The 22,053-nt window shown below is 44.1% G+C and overlaps 2 protein-coding genes across 4 annotated transcripts in view; one reads left to right on the top strand and one right to left on the bottom strand.

Annotated features, from left to right (window-relative positions):
• Positions 1-3,999, top strand: part of LOC122547132 (epsin-2-like) — a 40,182-nt gene extending 36,183 nt beyond the window's left edge. The window contains exon 11 of one of the 2 annotated variants that reach the window (XM_087978213.1): positions 3,754-3,999. In XM_087978213.1, coding sequence (XP_087834339.1) covers positions 3,754-3,761 — 8 coding nt within the window. In that variant the 3' untranslated portion in view covers positions 3,762-3,999. Of the gene's footprint in view, positions 1-808; positions 943-3,753 lie in introns of those variants that run through there. The other variant, XM_087978212.1, reaches the window with a different exon arrangement.
• LOC122542099 (GTP-binding protein 1-like) lies at positions 757-19,927 on the bottom strand. 2 transcript variants are annotated; one of them, XM_043679463.2, is made up of 13 exons: positions 19,524-19,927; positions 15,676-15,787; positions 15,237-15,417; positions 14,133-14,481; positions 12,642-12,765; positions 11,347-11,461; positions 10,371-10,515; positions 8,857-9,039; positions 6,503-6,638; positions 5,734-5,912; positions 3,993-4,172; positions 3,707-3,757; positions 757-2,980 (listed from the first exon to the last, which is right to left on the bottom strand). In XM_043679463.2, the coding sequence occupies exons 1-13, from the start codon at positions 19,773-19,775 to the stop codon at positions 2,891-2,893; spliced, it is 2,097 nt and encodes a 698-aa protein (XP_043535398.2). In that variant the 5' UTR covers positions 19,776-19,927; the 3' UTR covers positions 757-2,890. The 2 variants fall into 2 exon arrangements, with proteins under 2 accessions (XP_043535398.2, XP_043535400.2); XM_043679465.2 differs by lacking the exon at positions 3,707-3,757 and having other exon boundaries at positions 2,395-2,980; positions 19,524-19,925.
• Positions 19,928-22,053: the final 2,126 nt, after the last annotated feature.

Below are 22,053 nucleotides of genomic sequence, written 5' to 3'. Positions count from 1 at the left end.
AGACTGATTTCCAGCATCTGCAGTCCTCACTTTTGCCCAGTTCTCCATGTGCCTACAGAACTACAAACTACTTCAGGAAGGATGTTGCCAGAAGTGGAGGGTTTGAGCTATAGGGATAGGCTGGGGCCATTTTCCCTGGAGCAAAGGCTGAGGGCTGACCTTATAAAATCATGACAGGCATGGATATGGTAAATAGCCATGGTCTTTTACCTGGGTGGGGGCAGAAAAAAAACAGTCTGAAACTAGAAAATAGGTTTAAGATGAGAGGAAAGATTTAAATTTTGACACCCCCTGGGAACAAGGGGGAAAATCTCCATTTAAATACGTTGTTTTTTATTATTTAGAAATAGTTTTTTATTATACTGTTGAGAGCGTATTAGAGAGCCTTTATTTTTGTGAATTTTATATGCTCTATGCTCGGGATGTTCTGGATACAGTTTCCCCTCCCGAGGGGTCTCTGATTTGCCCGGGCGATTATGGTTAATCAGTCGGTTAAGTGGTGCACCTGGAATGTCAAGGGGAGTAATTCACCAGTCAAAAGAAAGAAAATAGGAAGGGTTTAGAAGGATAGGGCCAAATGTTGCAATCAGGCCCCACAGGAATTAGATACCAACTCTGGTTGTTTCCCCTACTATGAACTTCACACTATTTTAAAGTTGTTTCAAAACTCACTGCACAATATGATGCAAAATATTGACGGATTCTTGTCAAATCAACACCTCAGCTCTGTTGCTCGGGTAAGTAAAAGGTTGATCATTGATCTGAATGTTACTTTATTTCCTTTGTCTACTCTTTTATTCTTTCACAGGTTATGGGTAACAGTTGTTGCCCTGTACAAAGTAGAGGTATGAAAACTTCAATGATAGCCTTAAGCAGAACCTGAAAACCAGAACATTTCTAACATTGGGAGAGAAGTTCCTCTTCATGGATAATGCATAATAGAATTTCAGACTTATTTTTAAACTTCACCAGTAGTGCTCCACCCTTGCCACCATCACCCACATCTTTATTTAAAAATGTTCTCTTTCCTTTCCATTCCACTCCTACTCTTTCTTCCTCTTCCAAATAAAGAAAGCATACACACCAGTATTATAGGATGGGCTGAATGGCCTGTTGTATATTTTACATAATCCTGTGGAAAGTTTACCTTTGTGTAAATTGTTACATGTTTACAACGTACATGCTTGACATCTAGTGACAGAATGGAATACACTGAACAAGATGGGTTTGAACATTTGAGAGAATGAATTCTTCCAACTAGAGTCTTGTGGACCAAGAGTTAAAACAGCCAATTATTTAAATGTTTATATTATGAGAGAAAAACCAAACATTTGTCTTGGCACAGAAGATCACTAAAGGTGGCAAGTATTTCAGGTAAAGCATCTTTAACTGGATGCTTGTTACACATACCCTGAAAGAGGTATACACACCCTTCCATTACTCTTCAAATTGACCAACCTAGTTTGGCACCAGACAAAAGGATTACAGAGGCCTACTGCTCATATGGGAGCAGTAGAATTTCTTCATGCTTTTCTTCCCCTGAATTTTCTCAATAGCTGCTTTGGTAGAGACAGCCAAGGTGCTTATAAAGTTGAAATGGGAGGTTTTTATACAGGCTACAATTCGATGTAGCTAATGCTACATGCTTAATGGACTAGTCCTTTAGGGAGAGAATGGCCCGGGGTGGGGGGGGTGGGGGGGAGGGGCAGATCAAGTTTGATGTGGGGACAGGTGAAAACTAATGAACACTAGAACCAGGTCCCGTGACATCCAATGTGAGGAGACCAAGACCTGGTTCAGTGGGCATTAAGTTTATTCTCCTGAACAAGACTGTCGTTCAACTCATCCAACCAACACAAAAGTCAATTATGTTTGAGGGTGGGGAAAAAAATTCACATTTCAAGCAATGTTAACCCAGTCCCAGATGTAGATATGATCAGTTACGAGTTGAGATTTGCATGCCAGCTTCACCTGTTCATGCTCACATCTAAACAAGCTCTAAATAACATCAGGACAGACATTAAAAATGTTTGAACAGGGAACGCATTCGAAAAGATTTAGGGCACAGCAGTCTCAAAAAAGCTTTTATGGACATCCCCCAGATTTACTCACTTTGCTACAGAACAGGTTTGAGGCAAGATTGTACCATCTTTAAAAACAGACATGAGGATGACAAAGCTGTGTCTGCACTTCCTACAACCAATGATATGGCTACAAGATCCCAAACACCAATTGGGAGTTGATTTTTTTTCATAACTTAACATGACAATAGATTTGTCATCCTCTCTCAGCAACAGACTTAGTTTATTGACCTTAATGCAGCACCTATTACAGGGATCTCTCAATAATACCTGGAGCTTGTTGACCTCATTGGCAATTCAAACCAAAAATCAATAAAACCAATAATTTATAATTTATTTAGATCGCAGCCAAGCAATCGGCAAGAGACCAAATGAACCAATAGCCAGGCCCAATCTAATTAAAAGACAAGGGAAGGAATAACTTGTAAAATTGAATACTGAGAGAGAGAGCACGCATGACAGCCTGGTTGCATTTATCTTGCACATTTTCAGCTCAACCAAAGCAAACTTTTGATTATTTTTAACTTTATATTAAAAAAATGGTATATGCATAAAATTCAAAAGACACATTAACAAGCTTGAAATGCATCAGTCACTGTTTTCAAATGGTTTAAAATGTAAAACCCATTCAAAAAATGCTTTTAAGTAAAACAGAACAGTGTCATGTCACTTCCTGATTGGCTCCAGACACTTCCATAATTCTTTAGGATAATCAGAGAGGGAGGGAGATAGAGAGGAGGGGGGAAAAAGCAAGGGAGAGAGAGAGAGTTTCTCCTTGTGTTGCTCCTTGCTGTAGTCCTGTTTTGCGTCTAGTAGCCGCTAGCTGGAGTCACTGCTGCTCCCTGTGATTTCACCTTGTGTCGCTGGCCTCCCCGTCTTCTCCCTCCGCCACCTTTGGGCTGATTGGAAATCAGAGATTTGTTAAAACACCAAGAATTCTTTTAATGAAGCTCATTTGTCCAGCAGACAGTAGACACCAGTAAATTAAAGACCCCTTCCTCACCTGAGCACTTTTGCCAAACACACTTAGTAACAGCTGTGCACCCCTGTCCCTATACAAATATCAGCACTTACTTTGGACACTCCCCAGGACTCTGTCACAAAGCATCACCAGTCGAGTGTCTCATGTTTCTGACTCAGGTCTATGCTGGAAATCTTAAAACCTAATAAGCCTGCCCCCAAATAAGTTACAACTCCGTTTTATTCATGTCAGATGAATAATTAACTTTGACTCTATCTTTTATAATTTACTGGTTTTATTACAAATTTTTAGCAAATGCAGCATTCTGCTGTTTTAAAAAAAAAGTGCTTCACATTCTTTCCCCTCCTTTCCAAAAGACACTTCTGCTTTGATAGAGTACAGAACAGCCACAATGGGCTGAATGGCCTCCTGAATCTCTCCTTATCATATGCTGGAGGGGAACATCAGAATCCTGCCTGATTTTGCTGCAGTTTTTCCCAACTCCACAGCCAGCTGCAGGACATTACTGACATCAGCACAGACTGGGAATGGATTCCCCCCCCCTTGCTTCACTGACTTTGAGGAGGAAGCTGACTGCAGGTTTCTCGATCAATGGAGTCTGGCCAAACCATTGTGCTAACACCACACAAATCCATGCAGCTACCTTGTTTTCCTTATTAATATCTGGATTCTGTTTATCCTCTTCTGAAGGCATCTGAAAGCCGTGCAGCAAGAGAAAGCAAAGAGACAGACAATGAGCAGACAAGACAGCCAGAGACCAAAACCTGCAACAATCACCAACAAAAATTTGGATGCATCAGCACCAGTGACGCTTTTACTGTGTTATGGCACAGGCTTTAGTGAGTGTGCACAGCTTGGAGCTTTGCATCACTGTTGGGTGTAAAATATAGCAATGCAACCTGAAAGAGTTCCAGGGCACCCTGACCTACCTGCGTTTGGCTCAGTGTGTACAGAGCTGGCACCTGTCCTGAAGACAGACCCTCCTCGGCAGTTGTACCACTTGCTGCCGACACTTCCTCCTTCTTCAATAAGGCCCCTTTCTTTGTTGACTGCATCTTCAGCTGGAGTGGTTTGGTGTTCGATGGTGATGTGTTCGTGGTCTGGATTAACTAGTTTTCAAAATAAACCCGGGTGAACAGTTATAATCTACTCCATTTGGTCAATTAGGACATTTCTCAGTAGTTTATCCAATGCTGCTTCCTGTTCCCCGAGATCTAGGTTCCTCTCTCAAATCCATAACATGCTTAAACAACAAACACGAGTCACCTCATCCAGGGGATAACAAACCTACAGGAACCAGATACAATATTTCCACCCCATTTTAGTCCAGTCAGGTATTTCAACTCAAATGAAGGTTATTGCAGTAACAGAAAATGTTGAATTAAATAAATTGTCACAATGATGTGTCAATCAGCTGATTCAGCTCTGTGAGCTAGATGAGAGACTGTAGGTAACCTTTGTTCCTGGTGTGGTATGGGATGAAACAGTGATAGCACCCTTTCACAGATTAGTGAAAATTGTGCCCAGTCACAGTCAGGGTGGTCTTCAAACTGGGGTTCAGAGGGTTAAACTGAAGACAAGTTGTACAAACTCGCCCTCTATTCCTTCAAGGTTAGAGTTCGACTGGCAATCTATGGCAGGAGTTTAAATGTTACTAATGGTTTGAAAGGGGGAAATCACAAATGAGAACAGAACATTCCAACGCAGTACAGGCCCTTTGGCTCTCGATGTTGCGCTAACCTGTGAAACTAATCTGAAGCCCATCTAACCTACACTAATTTGAACCACAAAGCTCTTCACTAACAAGGCAAACGGAAACACTTCCTGGCAAAAAGCCAGCACTTGGAGACATAGAATAACTACAAATAGGAGGGTAAAAATCAGTCCTCTAATCAAATGGCAGTTTAGGCTTTGAGGGGCTGAATGGCCTTTTTTTCCTAGTGATGCTGTTTGGGTTTAGGGCAGGAAAAGGGAACCAAAGAGCTTCCTTCAAACAATCAAATAGAGAGTCATACAGCATGGAAACAGACCCTTTGGTCCAACCAGTCCATGCTGACCATAATCCCAAACTAAATTAGTCTCAACCATCTGCATTTGACCCATATCACTCCAATCTTGCCTATTCATGAACTTATCCAAATGTCCTTTAAACATTACTAAACATCCTTTGGAAGTTTATTCCGTGCATGACCCACCCTCTGTGTTTAAAAAAAAATTTCCCCTAGTGTCTTATTGAAATCTCTCTCCTCTCACCTTAAAAACATGCCTCTAGTCTTGAAATCCCCCATCCAAGGGAAAAGAAAAACCACCTGCCATTCACCTTTTCTAAGTCCCCCATGACTTTATATACCTCTAGAAGATCACCCCACAACTTTTTATGCTCCAGTGAAAAAGGTCTCAGCCTTATAACTCCAACCCTCCACACCCAGCAATATCTTGGTAAATCTCCTTGGGAGCAGGACTACAAACCAGAGGCTGATAAAGGCCTCTTCAGAGCCTAGAAAACATCACATTTGGGGCTGCTGCAATGAACAAATGGGAGATTTATTCCTGTACCACAAAAGGCCACCAGACTGATTTACAACCAAAATGTCCAAATGGAGTATTCAGAAACTCCCTGGTCATCAACCAGCAGGTTTGAAACCAGCCCCTCCCACTGCCAACATTTACCTTGGTTATAGTTCCCACTGCTTTGGTCCGGCCCTCTCGGAAGACAAGGCGCTGATCAGCGTGCAGGTATTCAGGGGTTTTAATGAAGCGGAAATGGACAGTGGCCTTGTCTCCTGTCCTCAGGCAATCTTTGCTCATGGACAGAATGGTGGCTGTCTGACGAATGCTGCCACAGTGCACTATCAGACAAAGAATGGAATGAGCAATTGGACTGAATGCACATAACACAAATGACGACAGGTTCGCCGAGAGGAGGCCATACATTCTTTTAAAAAGGCTGCCATTTCTATCGTGCCTCCTCAGAGTATCTCAAAGCACTTTACAGCCAAGAAGTAAAGTGTATTTAAAGTGTAGACATTAGTTGTTTTGTGGAAACACCGCAGTCAATTTATACAAAACAAGATCCCACAAAGTGTCAGTGCTTATCATTTTTCCAAAACTGATACTGGATATTAAATATTAGGCAGAATACTGAAAATCTTCTTCAAAAATAGTGCCATAGAATCTTTCACATGCACACAAGACAACAAACTGGGTCCACACTTCAGTGTTTCACTAAAACACAAGAATGAACTTCAGTACTGTGCCAAGGCACGGCAGCCTGCATGATGATGTGGTCATATTTCTGGAGTGGGCTTGATGTGACCCCCCTCATTGTGGATCATTAACTCCTCCCCCCTTTGAGTCACCAAAGGAAGTTGATGAGAAATGTTAATTTCTGAGAAGCAGTACACTCAGCACACAGAGGTTCCACCTCCAGTTGGCTTACCCATAGCCTGGTAGCGAGGGCTGATGGTTGTTGGATGGTGCAATACAAGAATTTCTCCCTCGAACTCCCAGGACGCCTGAGGATTAAGTTTTGGAGAAACCATCACCATTCCCTTTCTGATGGATGAACGCTTAATCTGGGGGTGGGGGAAAGAGGAATTAGGTTCCATATCTTTGGACAGTGGTGGGAATTTTGTTAAAGCACAAAGTGCATTTGTTTCAATATTCTCAGAATACAGACAAAAATTATCTGCACAGAATGGCATATTTTAGGTTATGATTTTTTAAAAATAAAACTCCTTCAGATATGGGGTGTTGCTTGCTGGGCCAGTATTTATTGTCCATCCCTAGTTGCCTTGGGGAAGGTTCTGGTGAACCACATTGAACTATTGCAGTTCACCCTGATCCACACAGTGAACCACTTGCAACATGGGGGAAGACGAAACCTCCCATCCCCTTTACAAATTCACTTCCAAATGCCTTTTGATTTGTGTCCTGCCTCATTAGGCAACTAAGTTAAACGTCTTATTAACTGCAAATATTCGTAACTTCCCTATGTGTTGATCCTCACTTTGTAACACAATATACTTCAGTTTTAGGCCTTTCAAGCTGGCACAGTGGTAATTCCTGATCAAGGGCTTATGCCCAACATGTCGACTCTCCTGCTCCTTGGATGCTGCCTGACCTGCTGTGCTTTTCCAGCACCACACTTTTCAACTCTGACTCTCTAGCACCTGCAGTCCTCACTTTCTCCCAGTGGTAATGTCACTGGACTAGCAATCCAGGACAATCATACCAGCATGGAAAGACCCTTCCGTCTAACTAGTCCACGCCAAGCATAATCCCAAAACTAAACTAGTCCCAACTGCCTGCACTTTGGCACATGTCCCTCCAAACCTTTCCTATTCATGTATTTGTCCAAAAATGTCTTTTAAATGTTGTAACTGTATTCACATCCACCACTTCCTTTGGCAGTTCACTCCATACACAAGCGACATAAAATAATTGCCCCTCGTGCCTTTTTAAAAATCTTTCTCCACTCATCTTAAAATTGTGCCATCTAGTCTTGAAATTCCCCACTCTGGGGAAAAGACACTTACCATTCCCCTTCTCCATGCCCCTTGTGATTTTATAACCCTTCAACCTCCTGCATACCAGTAAAACAAGTGCCAGCCTATCTTGTAACTCAAAACCCTCCATGCCCAGCAACATCTCTTCTGAACTCTCCATCTTAATAACATCCTTACTATAACTGGGTGACCAGAACTGGACAGAGTACTCCAGAGGAGGTCTCACTAACATCCTTTACAGCCTCAACATGACATCCCAATTCCTATACTCAAAGGTCTGAGCAATGAAGACAAGTGTACTGAACACCTTAACATTAGTTCGGAGAATTGATGGAGACAATTGAATTCAACAAAATCTAGAATAAAAACTGGCTCAATGTGGACCATGGAACTACTGTCAATAATTATAAAACCTACCTGGATCACTAACATTCTTTTGCTAAGAAAATCTCCTGTTTGTACCTGGTCTGGCCTACATAAGACATCAAGAGCAAGGTGGGTGATTCAAACTGTCCTTTGTGGATGATGTATCTTCCTCATTTACGTTTTCCCTTTGGCAAAGTTTCTCCTTTGGACGTTATATTAAACCAAACCAGAAATGGTTGCCCTGGCCAACCTATCCTTTGAGTCCAGGGCTAGCAACAAGGGTTGATCCTCAGGACCATATTGGTCAATATCATGATCCAACTATTCATAAACAGCTACCATAACTGGAGAGGTTATGGCTGTCGGGAAATGATCCATTCAATCCGTCTCCTCTTATGGAGAAGACAGCCGCAGGCCAAGTGGTGATTTAAGAGTAATATTTAAAATTTTGAAAGAGGTTTGACGGGGTAAAGAATCCAAAATAACAGCTAACTTCTAAAAAGATAGTCACTGATGAATTCAATCAGGAATTCAGGAAAAAAAAGTCTTTCCCTAGAGGAATCGGTGAGAAATGTGCAAATAGCTACCATAGGGAATAGGCAAGGAAACTAACCAAGCAGGTAAATGTCAGCTCAATCATCAGGAGGGAGGGCAAGAGAAGAGGCTCACATAGAACACTGACATGACCATGCATCAGTTCAGCTGAATGACCTGTTTGTGTTGTAAAATCTCTAGACTTTTGTAATTTTTATTTTAAAAAAAAAGGAGTTGTATGGTGCTGCTTGTATGGATTAGTAACTGTATAGTATTGAGAAAATGGGCATTTGATCTGTTTACATGAATAATTTCTGGAGGGACAAGACAGAACATTAACAGCAAGCAGTAACCAGAGGAGAGAGAGAAAAAGTGTGTTTTGTACCTTCTTCAGAGCGAAGGATGCAGTTTGGCCACCTCGTACTTCCCGGACTGGCATTCGTTTCCTGTGGATTGATTTTACCGCGATGGGCATGAAGTTCCCCAGTGGGTCAGGTCCTAGAAGTAATGTGTCATTCAAACGGATCAAACCTCTTAGCGTTGTTCCAGATACCACTGTCCCAACGCCCTGGAAAATATAGTGAAACGGGAAGAGATCATGGTTTATCCATCTGGAATCAAATAAACTTCAACAATCAAAATCCATATTCTTGTTTTTTACTCATGAAAACAAGTAAGAATTCTGCCAATTTTAATTAGAACTGGTTTATATTTGATCTACCCATGGATGCAAGGAAATCTTGTATGTGTACAAAACAGTTTGGTTGCATTCATAAAGCACTTATCCTCAATGTTCCAAACACAATGTATCCCTATTGAAGCCTAAACTGTTGTCAAATAGGCAAACAGTAATTTGTGCATAAAGATCCCACAATAATGATGAATTAATATTCCCAGTTGATGTTTACTGTTCCTGCTGATTTGAAACACCAGTCTTCCCTTTTGAATTACGTTATGATCTCTTATTTACTCAAACTGAGCTGTGGTTTAACATTATTATCTGAACGACATGGATTGCTGCATTACTTTGTTTACCAGCATCCAGAACAAGATGACTTCCCACCCGCCCACCACGTCACACACTTGTTTGTCCAGTAAGTTGAGGCATGCAAACAGGGCAGTGTTTGGGATGTAGTGATAAAGTCTCTGGACTGATAGTAGACGTTGAGTTTAATGGATTTAAATCCCACCATTGCAGCTGTGCAAAAGGACTAGAATTAAAACAAAGCCACCGTCACAGAGACTATTATCGATTTGATTTGTTGTAAAGACCCATCTGGTTCATCAATGTCCTTTAGGGAAGGAAATATTTTTAAAAATAGGCTGCAGGACAAAGGCACTAGCGGAGTTGTTCTTGCAGACAGCCAACACACACGCACGCACACACACAAAATGGCTCCCTTCTGCACTGTAACTATTCTATGATTCAGACAGGTCAGAGAATCCCAGATTAGTCCTTGAACTTTGTCAGTTAGGTTTGAATGGACAAGTTAGTGGTAGTGTTTCCATTTGCATGCAAGTCCAAAATTACAGTTCATAAACAGTCACTAATAAATCTAATCAAAAATTCAGAAGAAACGGGCAATAATCGGTATGTTGCAATTCACTCACGTTTGATTCTCATAGATGACTATTAAAACTGACTCTTATTAGCCAGGCCTTCAGCTATCTAGACACCAAGCTCCAGTTCTAATCTTCCCTGACTTCCTTCAAAAGGCTCCTTAAAGTATACTTCCTTCTAGGTGGCCTTAATCAGAGTCATGTTACTACTTTAAAGGAATTGAACAAATGACTGATGTAATGGAGGACCAAAATGTGGAACTCCTCTGCAAGCTTAATACTTGGAATTAATACAAAGGCCGTTTAGTCGCAGCCAGTCCCCATTATACAAGATCTCACCGGGACAGAGTACGTGTCGTCAATCTGAAACTCTGCCGGCTCATCCTCCTTGAAACTTGTCCTTGGTGACAGCAGGTTCAAAAACATCTTCAGCAGATCGAGGTTCTCCCCAGTGACGTTAGAGATCTGGAAAATTGGGCACATCCTGAGACAAAGGAAAACATAAGGACTCAGTTATAAGGAGACACACACTCACATTTGACAGTCTTGCCTCATCGAGGACAAACACCAGGGACACTGGGCAGGCACCTTTTGGGGAGTTAATTGGTCAGGGTGCAGAATACCTCCTGAGTGGTTCAGTGTTCATGAATCCTCATTAAGCACACCACCACTCTCAAGGGGGAAGTAGGGTATGGTCAACAGATGCTGGCTCCAGACAGAGATGTTCACATCCACAAATGAATGAAAAAAAACCTAATCTTCCTCCAAATCAGTTACAAACACCTGCGTTGAAACCCTCCACTGTTTATCCTGCTATAATTAAACTCCCCAAGTTTCTAGTCTCACATCAAAAAGCTACCCAAGGGAAGCATGTCCCATTTCACTTTGGTATCAAATGCTTCGTGGGAGCCTCGGCATAGTCACTGAATTTAGGGCAGCAGCGAGGACACTGACTCGCTATAGGATGAGGAAAGGATTACAAAAAACACAATACCTTAGCTCCTGTGATTGATTGAAGCATACATGCTGGCCTAGTGGACAAAAAAAAAGTGTCTTGGACTAGGTAGGTGCCTACAAAGGGAAGCAGTTCCTCTTGCACACAGCCAGCACAGAAATTACACATCGAATGGAGTTTTCCATACTGTAACAATTCTACAAAAGAATTTGAGCTGACAATGCTGCCCAACCCAATCATGCAACTCGATGATGCTAATTGTGGGAACGACAGAAACTATATGGCGGCCAGACGCACTTTCACAGAAAAGGTGGAAAAATATCAAAAAAATGCTTTTATGGGGAGTGTGAAGCCCATTACCTTTCAGAGCTGAAGTTTGATGCTGTAACGATCACATCATCCTTGTTCTGGACCAGGACTGGGATCTTCCTGCAGCCTGGAGACTTCAACAGCCTCTGCAGCAATTTCAGTGTTTCTGATCAATAAAGACAGACAAACAAACCCATCAGCCATTGGACAGTTTATCATAAGTAATGAACTGGAGCACTGTACAGCCACCCCACAACCAGAGAGTTCTATTGTCCAGACTGTGTCACTACTTCCTGCCCTCAGAAACCTGCACTAAAGGTTCCCATTTTAAGGTTTTGCTTCTGCCTTTTCACACCAGCTGACTGGTCTTCACATTCACCAAGATATTCCTCATGTTAGAGCAAGGTGCTAAGGATTTAATCACTTTTCATTGTAATGAACTTTCCTGTTAACAATTGAGTGATTTCACTCCAGCACATTTGGCACTAATCATATATACCATTGACAAAGGATGCAGACAGACTGGAGAAAATGTAAAAGAAAATTTACAAGGACACTACCAGAGCGGAGAACTCGAGCATCCAGGAGGGACTGAATAGGTTTGGGCAAGAAAAATAAACTTAACAGGTGGCCTGCTAAAGAGGCTATTAAACTAATAAATGGAGTTGGTCAGGGAGGATATTAAGGAAGATAGTTCCATTATGGGAAAGCAGACAGTCACTAATAAATCCAACAGACATCAGGAGGAATTATTTTTATTCACAAGTTGATTAGAATGTGGAGCTCACTACCAGAGTTAGATTGTTCCTTTTAAAAGTGCATTAGAAGGGTACCTGAGGGAAAGGCCACAAAGGAGCAAGTTGGGGATAAGAGATGGTTCTTATGGAATGCCAACACCACAAACAGACGAGCTCGGCCAAATGGATGATTTTTGCCAATTGGGAATCCAGATCAATACAGGAAAACGGAGAAACAGATAGTCACTTCTCCAGAAATTGCAACACTGACATTGTATAGTTTGTACATGTTGTGCATTCTTTAACTGGAGAAAGAACAAAATGAAGGAGTGCGTTTTACCCCAAGTGGTTACTGAATGGCAGTGAATTGTGACTTACTTTTGTGTTAAAAATCTATAACCGTGGATTAAGTTTACCCGTGTTGTGGTCAAGAAAATTCCTACCCAAATTAGTGCCAATGGCCAAAATGGCATCATTATGGCCTCACCTAGGACAGCTCAGTTCACACACAAAATAGCAACTTCACCTGTCAGCACCTGATACAGGTGGCTAGAAAGAGAACCCACAAGTGTTTTCAAATCACTGACAATTTGGTACTTCACCTCTTACCTTGTAAGATATTAGCTGGACACATGTCTATCTTTGTCACCACAACAAACACAGGAACGTTGAGAGCCAGTGCAAGTCCCAGGTGCTCTTTGGTCATGCCCACAATTCCAGCATTACTACCAACCTTAGGAAGGCAAAGTTCATCCAGTCAGAATGAAAAAAAAGAGGTAGCTGACAATCAGAACTGAATACTAAAATTCCTATTCTCTTTTATAGAAATCCTCAGCACATGCTGATTTATAACACAGCAGCAATTGGCTCGAGTGAGTTTTGGGATAGCTACAGCTTATGAAAGACTCAATAGAAATCCAAGTTTATTATTCTTTTCCCATTGCCTATCAAAGCACACCAAAGCCAGCGGCATTTTCTGGAAGTAACCAGTATAAGTAACAGCATCAACCAGTCACTGGTAGCAACAGGTTTTAAACATTGAGCTTCTCAGTGTGTGGCCTGTGCAAGTAAACTTGTTTCTGAATTGCGGCCTCAGGCTAACTGTTCAAACACTCAGCCTACACTTGCTGATTCAGAGGTACACATTGTCTATCAACTCCATAATGGATAGGAGGCAGGGTACTTGCCTCACCGCTGGAAACAAAAGGTCACTCAATCAGGTGTTATTGGGAGACTCCCTTCCCATACATCACCCCTCGTTTCTTCAATAAAGCACTTTCTGGCTACACAGTAGCTAAAAATCACACACCAGTTTATAATCCAGCAGGTTCATTTGGAAGTACAAGCTTTCGGAGTGCTGCTCCTTCGTCAGGTAACTAGTGGAGTAGTATCATAGGATACAATTTATAGCAAAAGATCACAGTATCATATACAGTTACTGGCTTTCACACCCTGGTCTACAGTCTGCAGAGGGAATTCGGCAGATGACGGCAGATTGAGGCAGCCAGACCCAAACCTTGCTGGTGGAGTGCACCTGTTAACAAGAGACAAGGACAGGACCAAGTCCTGTTCAAATACTACTTAGCCCATGCCTGAGCATCGTGTCTCACAGGGGAGCATGGCAGTGGGGTAGCAGGCACACTCGGTCTGAATGTCAGTGAGCCAGTGCCACAAGGCAAGCAAGAAGGCCAGGGGGTGGGAAAGGTCAGGGTTTAAATCCCATTCTAGAAATTCAAGAGCACATCCAATACTAGCACTGCAATAATCAGATAGTGCTGTGCTATCACAGCTGTCCTCTCTTGGACGCTGCATTAAACAGAGAGTGCCTCCTGTTTGGAAGATTACTTAAAAGTTTCCATAGCTCTAAGAGTGAAGTTCTCCTCAGGTGTCCTGGGCCAATAGGACTTAGCTGAAGAGGAGACAGCTACTTCAAAGGAAAAACCAAAAATCAGTGCATTCAAGCAGGACTGACAGTGAAAGAAAGAGAGGGGGCTGAGGATAAGTATATTCCAAGAAAGATAAAGGCTTGCATTAGTTGCAAAATCCCTTCAGATGCCCCGAGGTAGCACAAAGTGCTTATAAAAATATCTTCCTTCTTACCATCAACATACAGAAATCTGGTAGATGTCCTGTCATTCCAAACACTGTAGTCTTCAAGTATTTCTCGTGTCCTGCCAGGTCAATAAAGGTGATGACTTTTGAGGATTTCTCACAGATTTTGGTCCAGTCTAATCCACCACCATGGCTGTCTGGTTTGTTCACAACATCCCCAGTGCTGTCAAAGCCCAGGATATCATTGCCAACACTGCTTGTCCGCCCAGATTCAACCTCGTGCTTATGACGGAAAAGTTTCTGCCGTGCAAATCCTCGTCCGTTGTCAAGTTCTCCATGTGTTAGTACACCTAGCAATGTGCTCTTACCAGCATCCACATTCCCAACCACTGCCACCCTGCAGGAATAAAGAGGGTGATTTAACTGCAGTCATTACACATGACAAGCTTGACTGAATAGTGTTCGGCAGGGACCATTGACTAAACACTGCTGCGGTCATCTGCAACCAGAAGCCTCCCAGCTCTGCTACCAAAGAGAATTTGGCAAAAAACAATTAGACTCAGTTTACAAAATATTCATTACAACTCAATAAATACCAACTGCAGATTCCATTTAACTCTATTTTGAATGCACCAGGGTAACACTTGGTGTTAATGCTTACCTCCGAAAGAACTAGGTAACAAGAGGAAGTGATTAAAAACAAAGATTATTAACATGAGCTTGTTCATTATATTCCCGATAGCCAGTGAAGGAAGAAACCAGAGCCAGTCTTTACTTGAAATAGACCTATTCACAGAGTCTAGCATTACGGGTATACAACGCCACAAAACTTCTAGGTTAGAAAAAAGTGTCTGTGTGCGCACTCAAGTGACCATCTAATCCTTCACTTCAGATGATGCAATTAAGAATTGTACCTGTTGTAGAACATATAGTAGGGCATTAAGTTTGGACACAAAGACTGATCAATGGGTCAAGATACAAGGAGGTAACTGACTGGCAAGAAACTCAAAGCCTTCATGAAAGAAGCACTCACTTTCCTCACAGTCTCAACAAATAAAAGGCATTGATGATTCCCACTCCTCTACAGGTTGAACACTATGAACATTTTCAGGTTTCTTTTATTTAAAAAATGTGACACTTCTAATGCCTCACCTGACCTCCAAAAAGTCATTCTCCCCAACTCGCTTCCGCACCAGGTAATCGGCTACTTTTCCTCCTGCCTCCTGACGTTCTCGGAGGAGGATCAGATCAGAATAGATCTGCTCAGCTAGACTTTTGACAGTCGCTACAGATGCTTCAATATCCTCATCATTTAGACCATACTTCTTGCCATCTGGAATAAAGAGATCATAAGGATTAAAATGCATACGTCTCATTACCCAGTTATTTTTATTCTGGATTATAAACTGCACAGGGTGAACTGACCACATTCACTGTGCTAAGCTTACAAATGCCAGGTGGGGACAACTTACAAAGTAGGAGAGCAGGAAGGGAAATGTTTGCACCTAAAGGACATAAAATGGAACAAGTTACTAGTAAAGGATATTAAAATTGATGACAAATACTGCATTTACCCAGAAACAGACTTTACCTGATCCTTGTCCGATTACATAGATGGTCTCCCCACAACCCTCATCCATTCGCTCGCGCAACTGTTTCAGCAGGCAGTCATATTGCTCCAAACTTGGACTCACCAACACAAACTAAAGCAGAAAAAGGAGAAATGGGTTCAGTGGAAATTTTATGACGGCCTGAAGACACTTGTTAAAGTCAGGCTTAAACCAGCCAGAACAATGCTTTCCTGCCAATGGTCAGACTTGGAAATTAATTTAATGCCAGACTTTACAAAGTGCTGCCTTAACTAAACCAAGGAGCTGATCACGAGGTGGGAGTGGAGCACTTTTCTGTTAAAAAACCACTTGGAATCGTAATTGTATCAACAATCCAGCTGATGACAATTGTATGCTCTCACATTGTCAAGGTTTGCTGATTTGTTCTTTTGTCAATCAGAAAAACAAAGCTTTGGTATGCACAAAGAAGTTGTTATTTGGATTGTAACCATCACTACTTCTGATGAAGGGTTAAACCTAAATTGTAAACATGTATTTTCTTTTGAAAGTGGTGACTACATGCACATCTTAAATCAGTACAAAAAGAGAACAGCTTTGTTTACAACATCCTAATCATTGCACAAACAATTCATTATGTATTGCACAACCAGGATGACATGAAAGTCACAATACACAAATATAAAATCTCTCTCGAGGAGAAAGTGAGGTCTGCAGATGCTGGAGATCAAAGTTGAAACTTTATTGCTGGAACAGCACAGCAGGTCAGGCAGCATCCAGGGAACAGGAGATTCGACAAATCTCCTGTTCCCTGGATGCTGCCTGACCTGCTGTGCTGTTCCAGCAATAAAGTTTCAACTAAAATCTCTCTCTACATGCGTAAACACAAGTTATCAATTTCACCTTGCAATTTATCACAGCCCCGTATTCCTCTCTCACTTATTCATACAAACACAAAATCTACAAAAGGCTTACACTTTGGAATTAGTGACTTTAAAAGGTGTGATACAAACAAATTGTGGGTAAGTTTAGATACATTCAAATCAATCTTGATAATGATGCACAAATCCCACAAAAGATCACATATAAAAAACAACATAATGCACATGGTTCCAGGATTTTAAGTCTGATTCTGAAGGAAGAGTAACATAATTCCATGTTCTAATTGCGTGTGGGTTGGAGAGAGTGCAGGTGAGGTGTTCTCATGCATCTGCTGTCCTTACCCTTCTAAGTGGTGCATGTTGTGGGTTTGGAAGGTGCTGTTGAAGGAGCTTGGCAAGTTGCTGCAGTGCATTGTGTAAATATTACTACATTTGAGTTGCAAATGGAACGGAACAGTACACGAATTAATGAATATCTCCACACCTCATATTATGATGTCGTAGCTGTATGTTCGCTGAACTGGGAAGGCAAACATACCTACAACTACAACAACTGGCAGCCAAACTACAAATGTTTATGCAAATCTTGATAACCTGAGGATGGAGGGAAAAGGACACTGGCTAAGCAGCTAGGCCTAGAACACTGGATCAGTGGTGCTGGAAGAGCACAGCAATTCAGGCAGCATCCGAGGACAGGCAAAATCGACGTTTCGGGTAAAAGCCTTTTATTCCTGATGAAGGGCTTTTACCCGAAACGTCGATTTTGCCTGTCCTCAGATGCTGCCTGAATTGCTGTGCTCTTCCAGCACCACTGATCCAGAATCTGGTTTCCAGCATCTGCAGTCATTGTTTTTACCTTTTAGGCCTAGAACACTGCCTGGAAAAATTTGCACAGTTATGCTCAAGTACTGAGCAATTTGTCTACAATAAGCACAATTCTCTTCTTGCTATGAATGACTCCAATCAAAGTGAATTACCTCAGTTCCTATGGACTCCAGTTTTACTAGAAAATATACACACTAAAATTACATTTTGAAAATGATCTAGTTTTGCTTTGAGTGAGTGTATAGTCCACATCAAATCTATATCTACACTGCAAACTACAAACCTGTCAAGGCCACTTAGTTCACAAAAAGGGACAGCACAGGCAGTATGCAGCAAACCGATGAACAGAACAGAAGACGATCCAGCCCCTCAAACCTGTTTTACCATTCACTCGATCACCTGTACGTCAGGTATTTACCCACCAACTCTCCACAATTTCTCAACACTTTATCCAGCATAAGCAGATACTGTGGATGCTGGATATCTGAAAGTTTTTCAAACTCTGTTTCACTGTTCATAGTTGCTGCCTAATCTATTTGAGGATTTTCTGAATTTTTTGCTTTCATTTTTTAAAAAGCTCTAAATCTCATGTCTAAACACTGCAATTTGCACTTCCCTACTTGAAAAAGTATTCTGATTTTATCTGTGAATTGACAATTTCATGAAATCGTTTATCCAAACAATTTAGATGTATTCATTGTTAAAATAAAATCACACAACACCAAGTTATAGTCCAACAGTGCTTCCAAATAAACCTGTTGGACTATAACTTGGTGTTGTGAGATTTTTAACTTTGTAACCCCAGTCCAACACTGGCACTTCCAAATTGTGATGTATTCATTAGCTGCAAAATGCATTGGGCCATTCCACATTCATGGAAGATGCCACAAAAATGCCAGTGTTCCGTAATTCTACTTAATTTTCAGATTTTAACTCCACCAAGTAAACGATCCCTATGGCGTGCATCTAAACGCCTCAATCTGATTAATTCCTTTTTAGTTTAGAAGTTTGAGGCTAATCAAGCACTTTGGATGAAGGGGTGTGAACCCTTGATACCTCTCATGACCATAACATCCCCATCTCCAACCATCTACCTCCCATTCCCAACCTCTATACACCCCCAACCATCCTTCACACACACTCAATCCCTAACCCGCAACTTCATCTCCCCCCTCCCCACCATTGCCCCCAATCCCCAATCTCCCCTCCCATTGCCCCCAATCCCTTCACCCCCCCATTGCCCCCAATCCCTTCACCCCCCCCATTGCCCCCAATCCCTTCACCCCCCCCATTGCCCCCAATCCCTTCACCCCCCCCCATTGCCCCCAATCCCTTCACCCCCCCCATTGCCCCCAATCCCTTCACCCCCCCCATTGCCCCCAATCCCTTCACCCCCCCCATTGCCCCCAATCCCTTCACCCCCCCCATTGCCCCCAATCCCTTCACCCCCCCCCATTGCCCCCAATCCCTTCACCCCCCCCATTGCCCCCAATCCCTTCACCCCCCCCATTGCCCCCAATCCCTTCACCCCCCCCATTGCCCCCAATCCCTTCACCCCCCCCCATTGCCCCCAATCCCTTCACCCCCCCCATTGCCCCCAATCCCTTCACCCCCCCCATTGCCCCCAATCCCTCCCTCCCCCCCCATTGCCCCCAATCCCTCCCTCCCTCCCCCCCCATTGCCCCCAATCCCTCCCTCCCCCCCCCCATTGCCCCCAATCCCTCCCTCCCCCCCCCCATTGCCCCCAATCCCTCCCTCCCCCCCCCCATTGCCCCCAATCCCTCCCTCCCCCCCCCCCATTGCCCCCAATCCCTCCCTCCCCCCCCCATTGCCCCCAATCCCTCCCTCCCCCCCCCATTGCCCCCAATCCCTCCCTCCCCCCCCCATTGCCCCCAATCCCTCCCTCCCCCCCCCATTGCCCCCAATCCCTCCCTCCCCCCCCCATTGCCCCCAATCCCTCCCTCCCCCCCCCCCCCCCATTGCCCCCAATCCCCGAGTGAACCCATTAACATCTCACCAGCAGTTTGTCCCAGGTCTCTTCCCATCCTTTAGCCGCTCTCCCTGGCCACCCAGCTCCCATCATGGCCCCTACCACCCTCACTTCACCCGCCGGTCCGCTGTCACTGTTACCACCCCCGCCTCAGCGGCCCCACGTCTCCGTTTACCTTGGAGGCCAGGTCGGGCTCCAGCTCTCCGTTGACATTCTCGCCGACCTCCCCGTCCAGCTCCGGGGCGAAGATGCTGGCCAGCTCGCCGGCTCCGGGCGGCATCGGGCTTCCCGAGCCCGAGGGCGGCGGGGACTCGCAGTTGGGGGAGGCCGCGGGCCGCCTGGCGGCGCCTTTCACCATCGCGGCGACCGGCCCGGGCCCGGGCCCGGCCCCGGCCCCAGGCCCAGGCGCCACCACCGGCGCCGACATGATCGGGGCCTATCAGCAGGAGGAGCCCGGCCCCTTTAAACAGACGTTAAAGGGAATAAAGATCCGCCGGAACAAAAACAATTCCCGCTTCAGCAGTTTCAAACCCTCCCCCCCTCCGGCAGTCGTTAGGTAAACAGTTTCAAGGAGCCCCGCCACGGGAATACCCTCGATCGGACAGTTTCAAGGACCCCCCCCGCCACGAGAACCCCTCAATTTGACAGTTTCAAGGACACCCCCACAATCTGACAGTTTCGAGGCCCCCCCTCCACCAGTACCCGTTGGATGGGCAGTTTCAAGAATCTCGCCCCTGAGCTGTCAGTTTCAGGACCTCCCCTCCAGTAGTTCCAGTGGGGTCAGCCGTTTTAAGTCTCCCCGGTCAGCCGTCTGTTTCACGAATCCCTCCCCCCCCCCCGGTCTGGCTTTAGCAGCAGTTTCAAGTTTCCCGCAGCCGGCAGTTTCAAGGTCTTTTCCGCCTCCAGCCGCCGTTTGGAATCACTGGCTCGAAGGCCGCAACGTCAAGGGGAGTCTGACTGTTCGTTTTTTTAAAATGAAATGTCTCCAAATCTATATTGTTCCTTTCTCTCCTGCCCCCCTCCGCATTATCGCTTTGAATTAAATCGCTCGCGGACCGTCCGGACAAACTTGCCGCGCTGAGGGCGGGCCCTGGAAGGGCTGGCTCTACAGAATCTATTCAATGGCAGCGCGGGGGGACGCATGATGGACGTGTACCCGGACCAATCGTAGCGGACCGCGCTTGAGGTGGGAGGGGCCTGGTGAGCCCACGTGGTCTCAGGAACCGCTCTCAATCAATAGGAGATCAGGCCACACGTCATTCGGAGCTCCCAGCCAATGGGCGACCGTGCTCTTGTTGCTGGGTTCATTCCTGATGCAACTGGACTGCAACAAGGAGCAAAGCCAACATAAACATCAGATACACCTTTGCCTATTCTTCTACATAAACACATGCAATACAATTGGGGAAGTTTCCCTTTCTGATGAAACACGTTTGAAATCTATTGCAACAATAACAACAACATACATTTATATATCTTTCACCTGCTCACAGGACATTGCCATTACTGCCTTATGTTGCTCACCCCAAATTCATAGGAGATAGTGAGCACTGCGGATGGCGGAGAGTCAGAGTCCATAAAGTGTGAAGATGGAAAAAGCACTCCAGGCAGTATCCGAGGAGCAGGAGAGTTGACGATTCGGGCAGGACACTTCATCAGGACTGGGCCCTAACCCTATCACCTCAAGTTCATAGAATCCCTACAGTATGGAAGCAGGCCATTCGGCCTATCGACTCTGCACTGACCCTCCGAAGAATATATATCCCACCCAGACCCACCCCATCCCTGTATTGCTCATGGTTGACCCACCTCACCTACAAATCCGCAAAATTATCCTCGAGAAGATGGCGGTGTGCCTCGTTCTTGAAGCAGTGCAGCCCATGTGGCATAGGGACATCTATAATGTCGTTGGGGGGAACGGACTAGGATTTCAGTGTCAAGATTAGAGTGGTGCTGGAAAAGCACAGCAGGTCAGGCAGCATCAGGAAAATCGACGTTTTCAGGCAAACGCTCTTCATCAGGAACGAGGGCAAGGAGTTTGACCTAGCAACATGAAATGAATAGTAGTAAACTTTCACGTCAGATGGGGGTTGTTTTTGGGGTGATGTAGAATCATAGAATCCCGAAGGTTTGGAAGCACGCCATGTGGCCCAGCAAGTCCTTAATGACCCTCCAAACAGCATCCCACCCAGAACCACTCCCCTATCTTATCCCTGTAACCCTGCTTATCCCATAGCCATTCCACTTAACTTGAACATCTTTGGACTGTAGGAGGAAACTGGAGCACCCGAAGGAAACTCTCCAGGTGCTCCAGTTTCCTCCCACAGTCCAAAGATTGTGGGAGAATGTGCAAACTCCACACAGTCAGCCTGAGGATGGAATTGAACCCAGGTCCCTGTGAGGCAGTGGTGCTAGGCACTGAGCCACCAGTGGTCATTCCCATGTATCTGCTGCCCTTGTCCTTCCAGATGGGAGAAATTCTGGATTTAAAAGATGATGTTGAAGTCACCTTAATACCATAAGACATTGCAACAGCAGTAGGCCATTTGGCTCAATTTTGCTTTGACATTCAATGAGATCAAGTCTGATTTAACAGGACTTCAAGTCCACTTTTCTGCCTTTTAACGCATGATTCCATGACTGATTAAAAATATCTCTATCTCAGCCTTGAATATACTTAATGGATGTCTAAGGTGAATTACTGC

The sequence above is a fragment of the Chiloscyllium plagiosum genome, unplaced genomic scaffold, assembly GCF_037043375.1.
Source record: "Chiloscyllium plagiosum isolate Xiang-an unplaced genomic scaffold, Cpla_swu_hap1 HiC_scaffold_33, whole genome shotgun sequence".
In the NCBI taxonomy this organism is placed as follows: Eukaryota; Metazoa; Chordata; class Chondrichthyes; order Orectolobiformes; family Hemiscylliidae; genus Chiloscyllium; species Chiloscyllium plagiosum.
The sequence above is the reverse complement of the archived record's forward strand: the minus strand, read 5'-3'. Positions and strand labels throughout refer to the sequence as shown.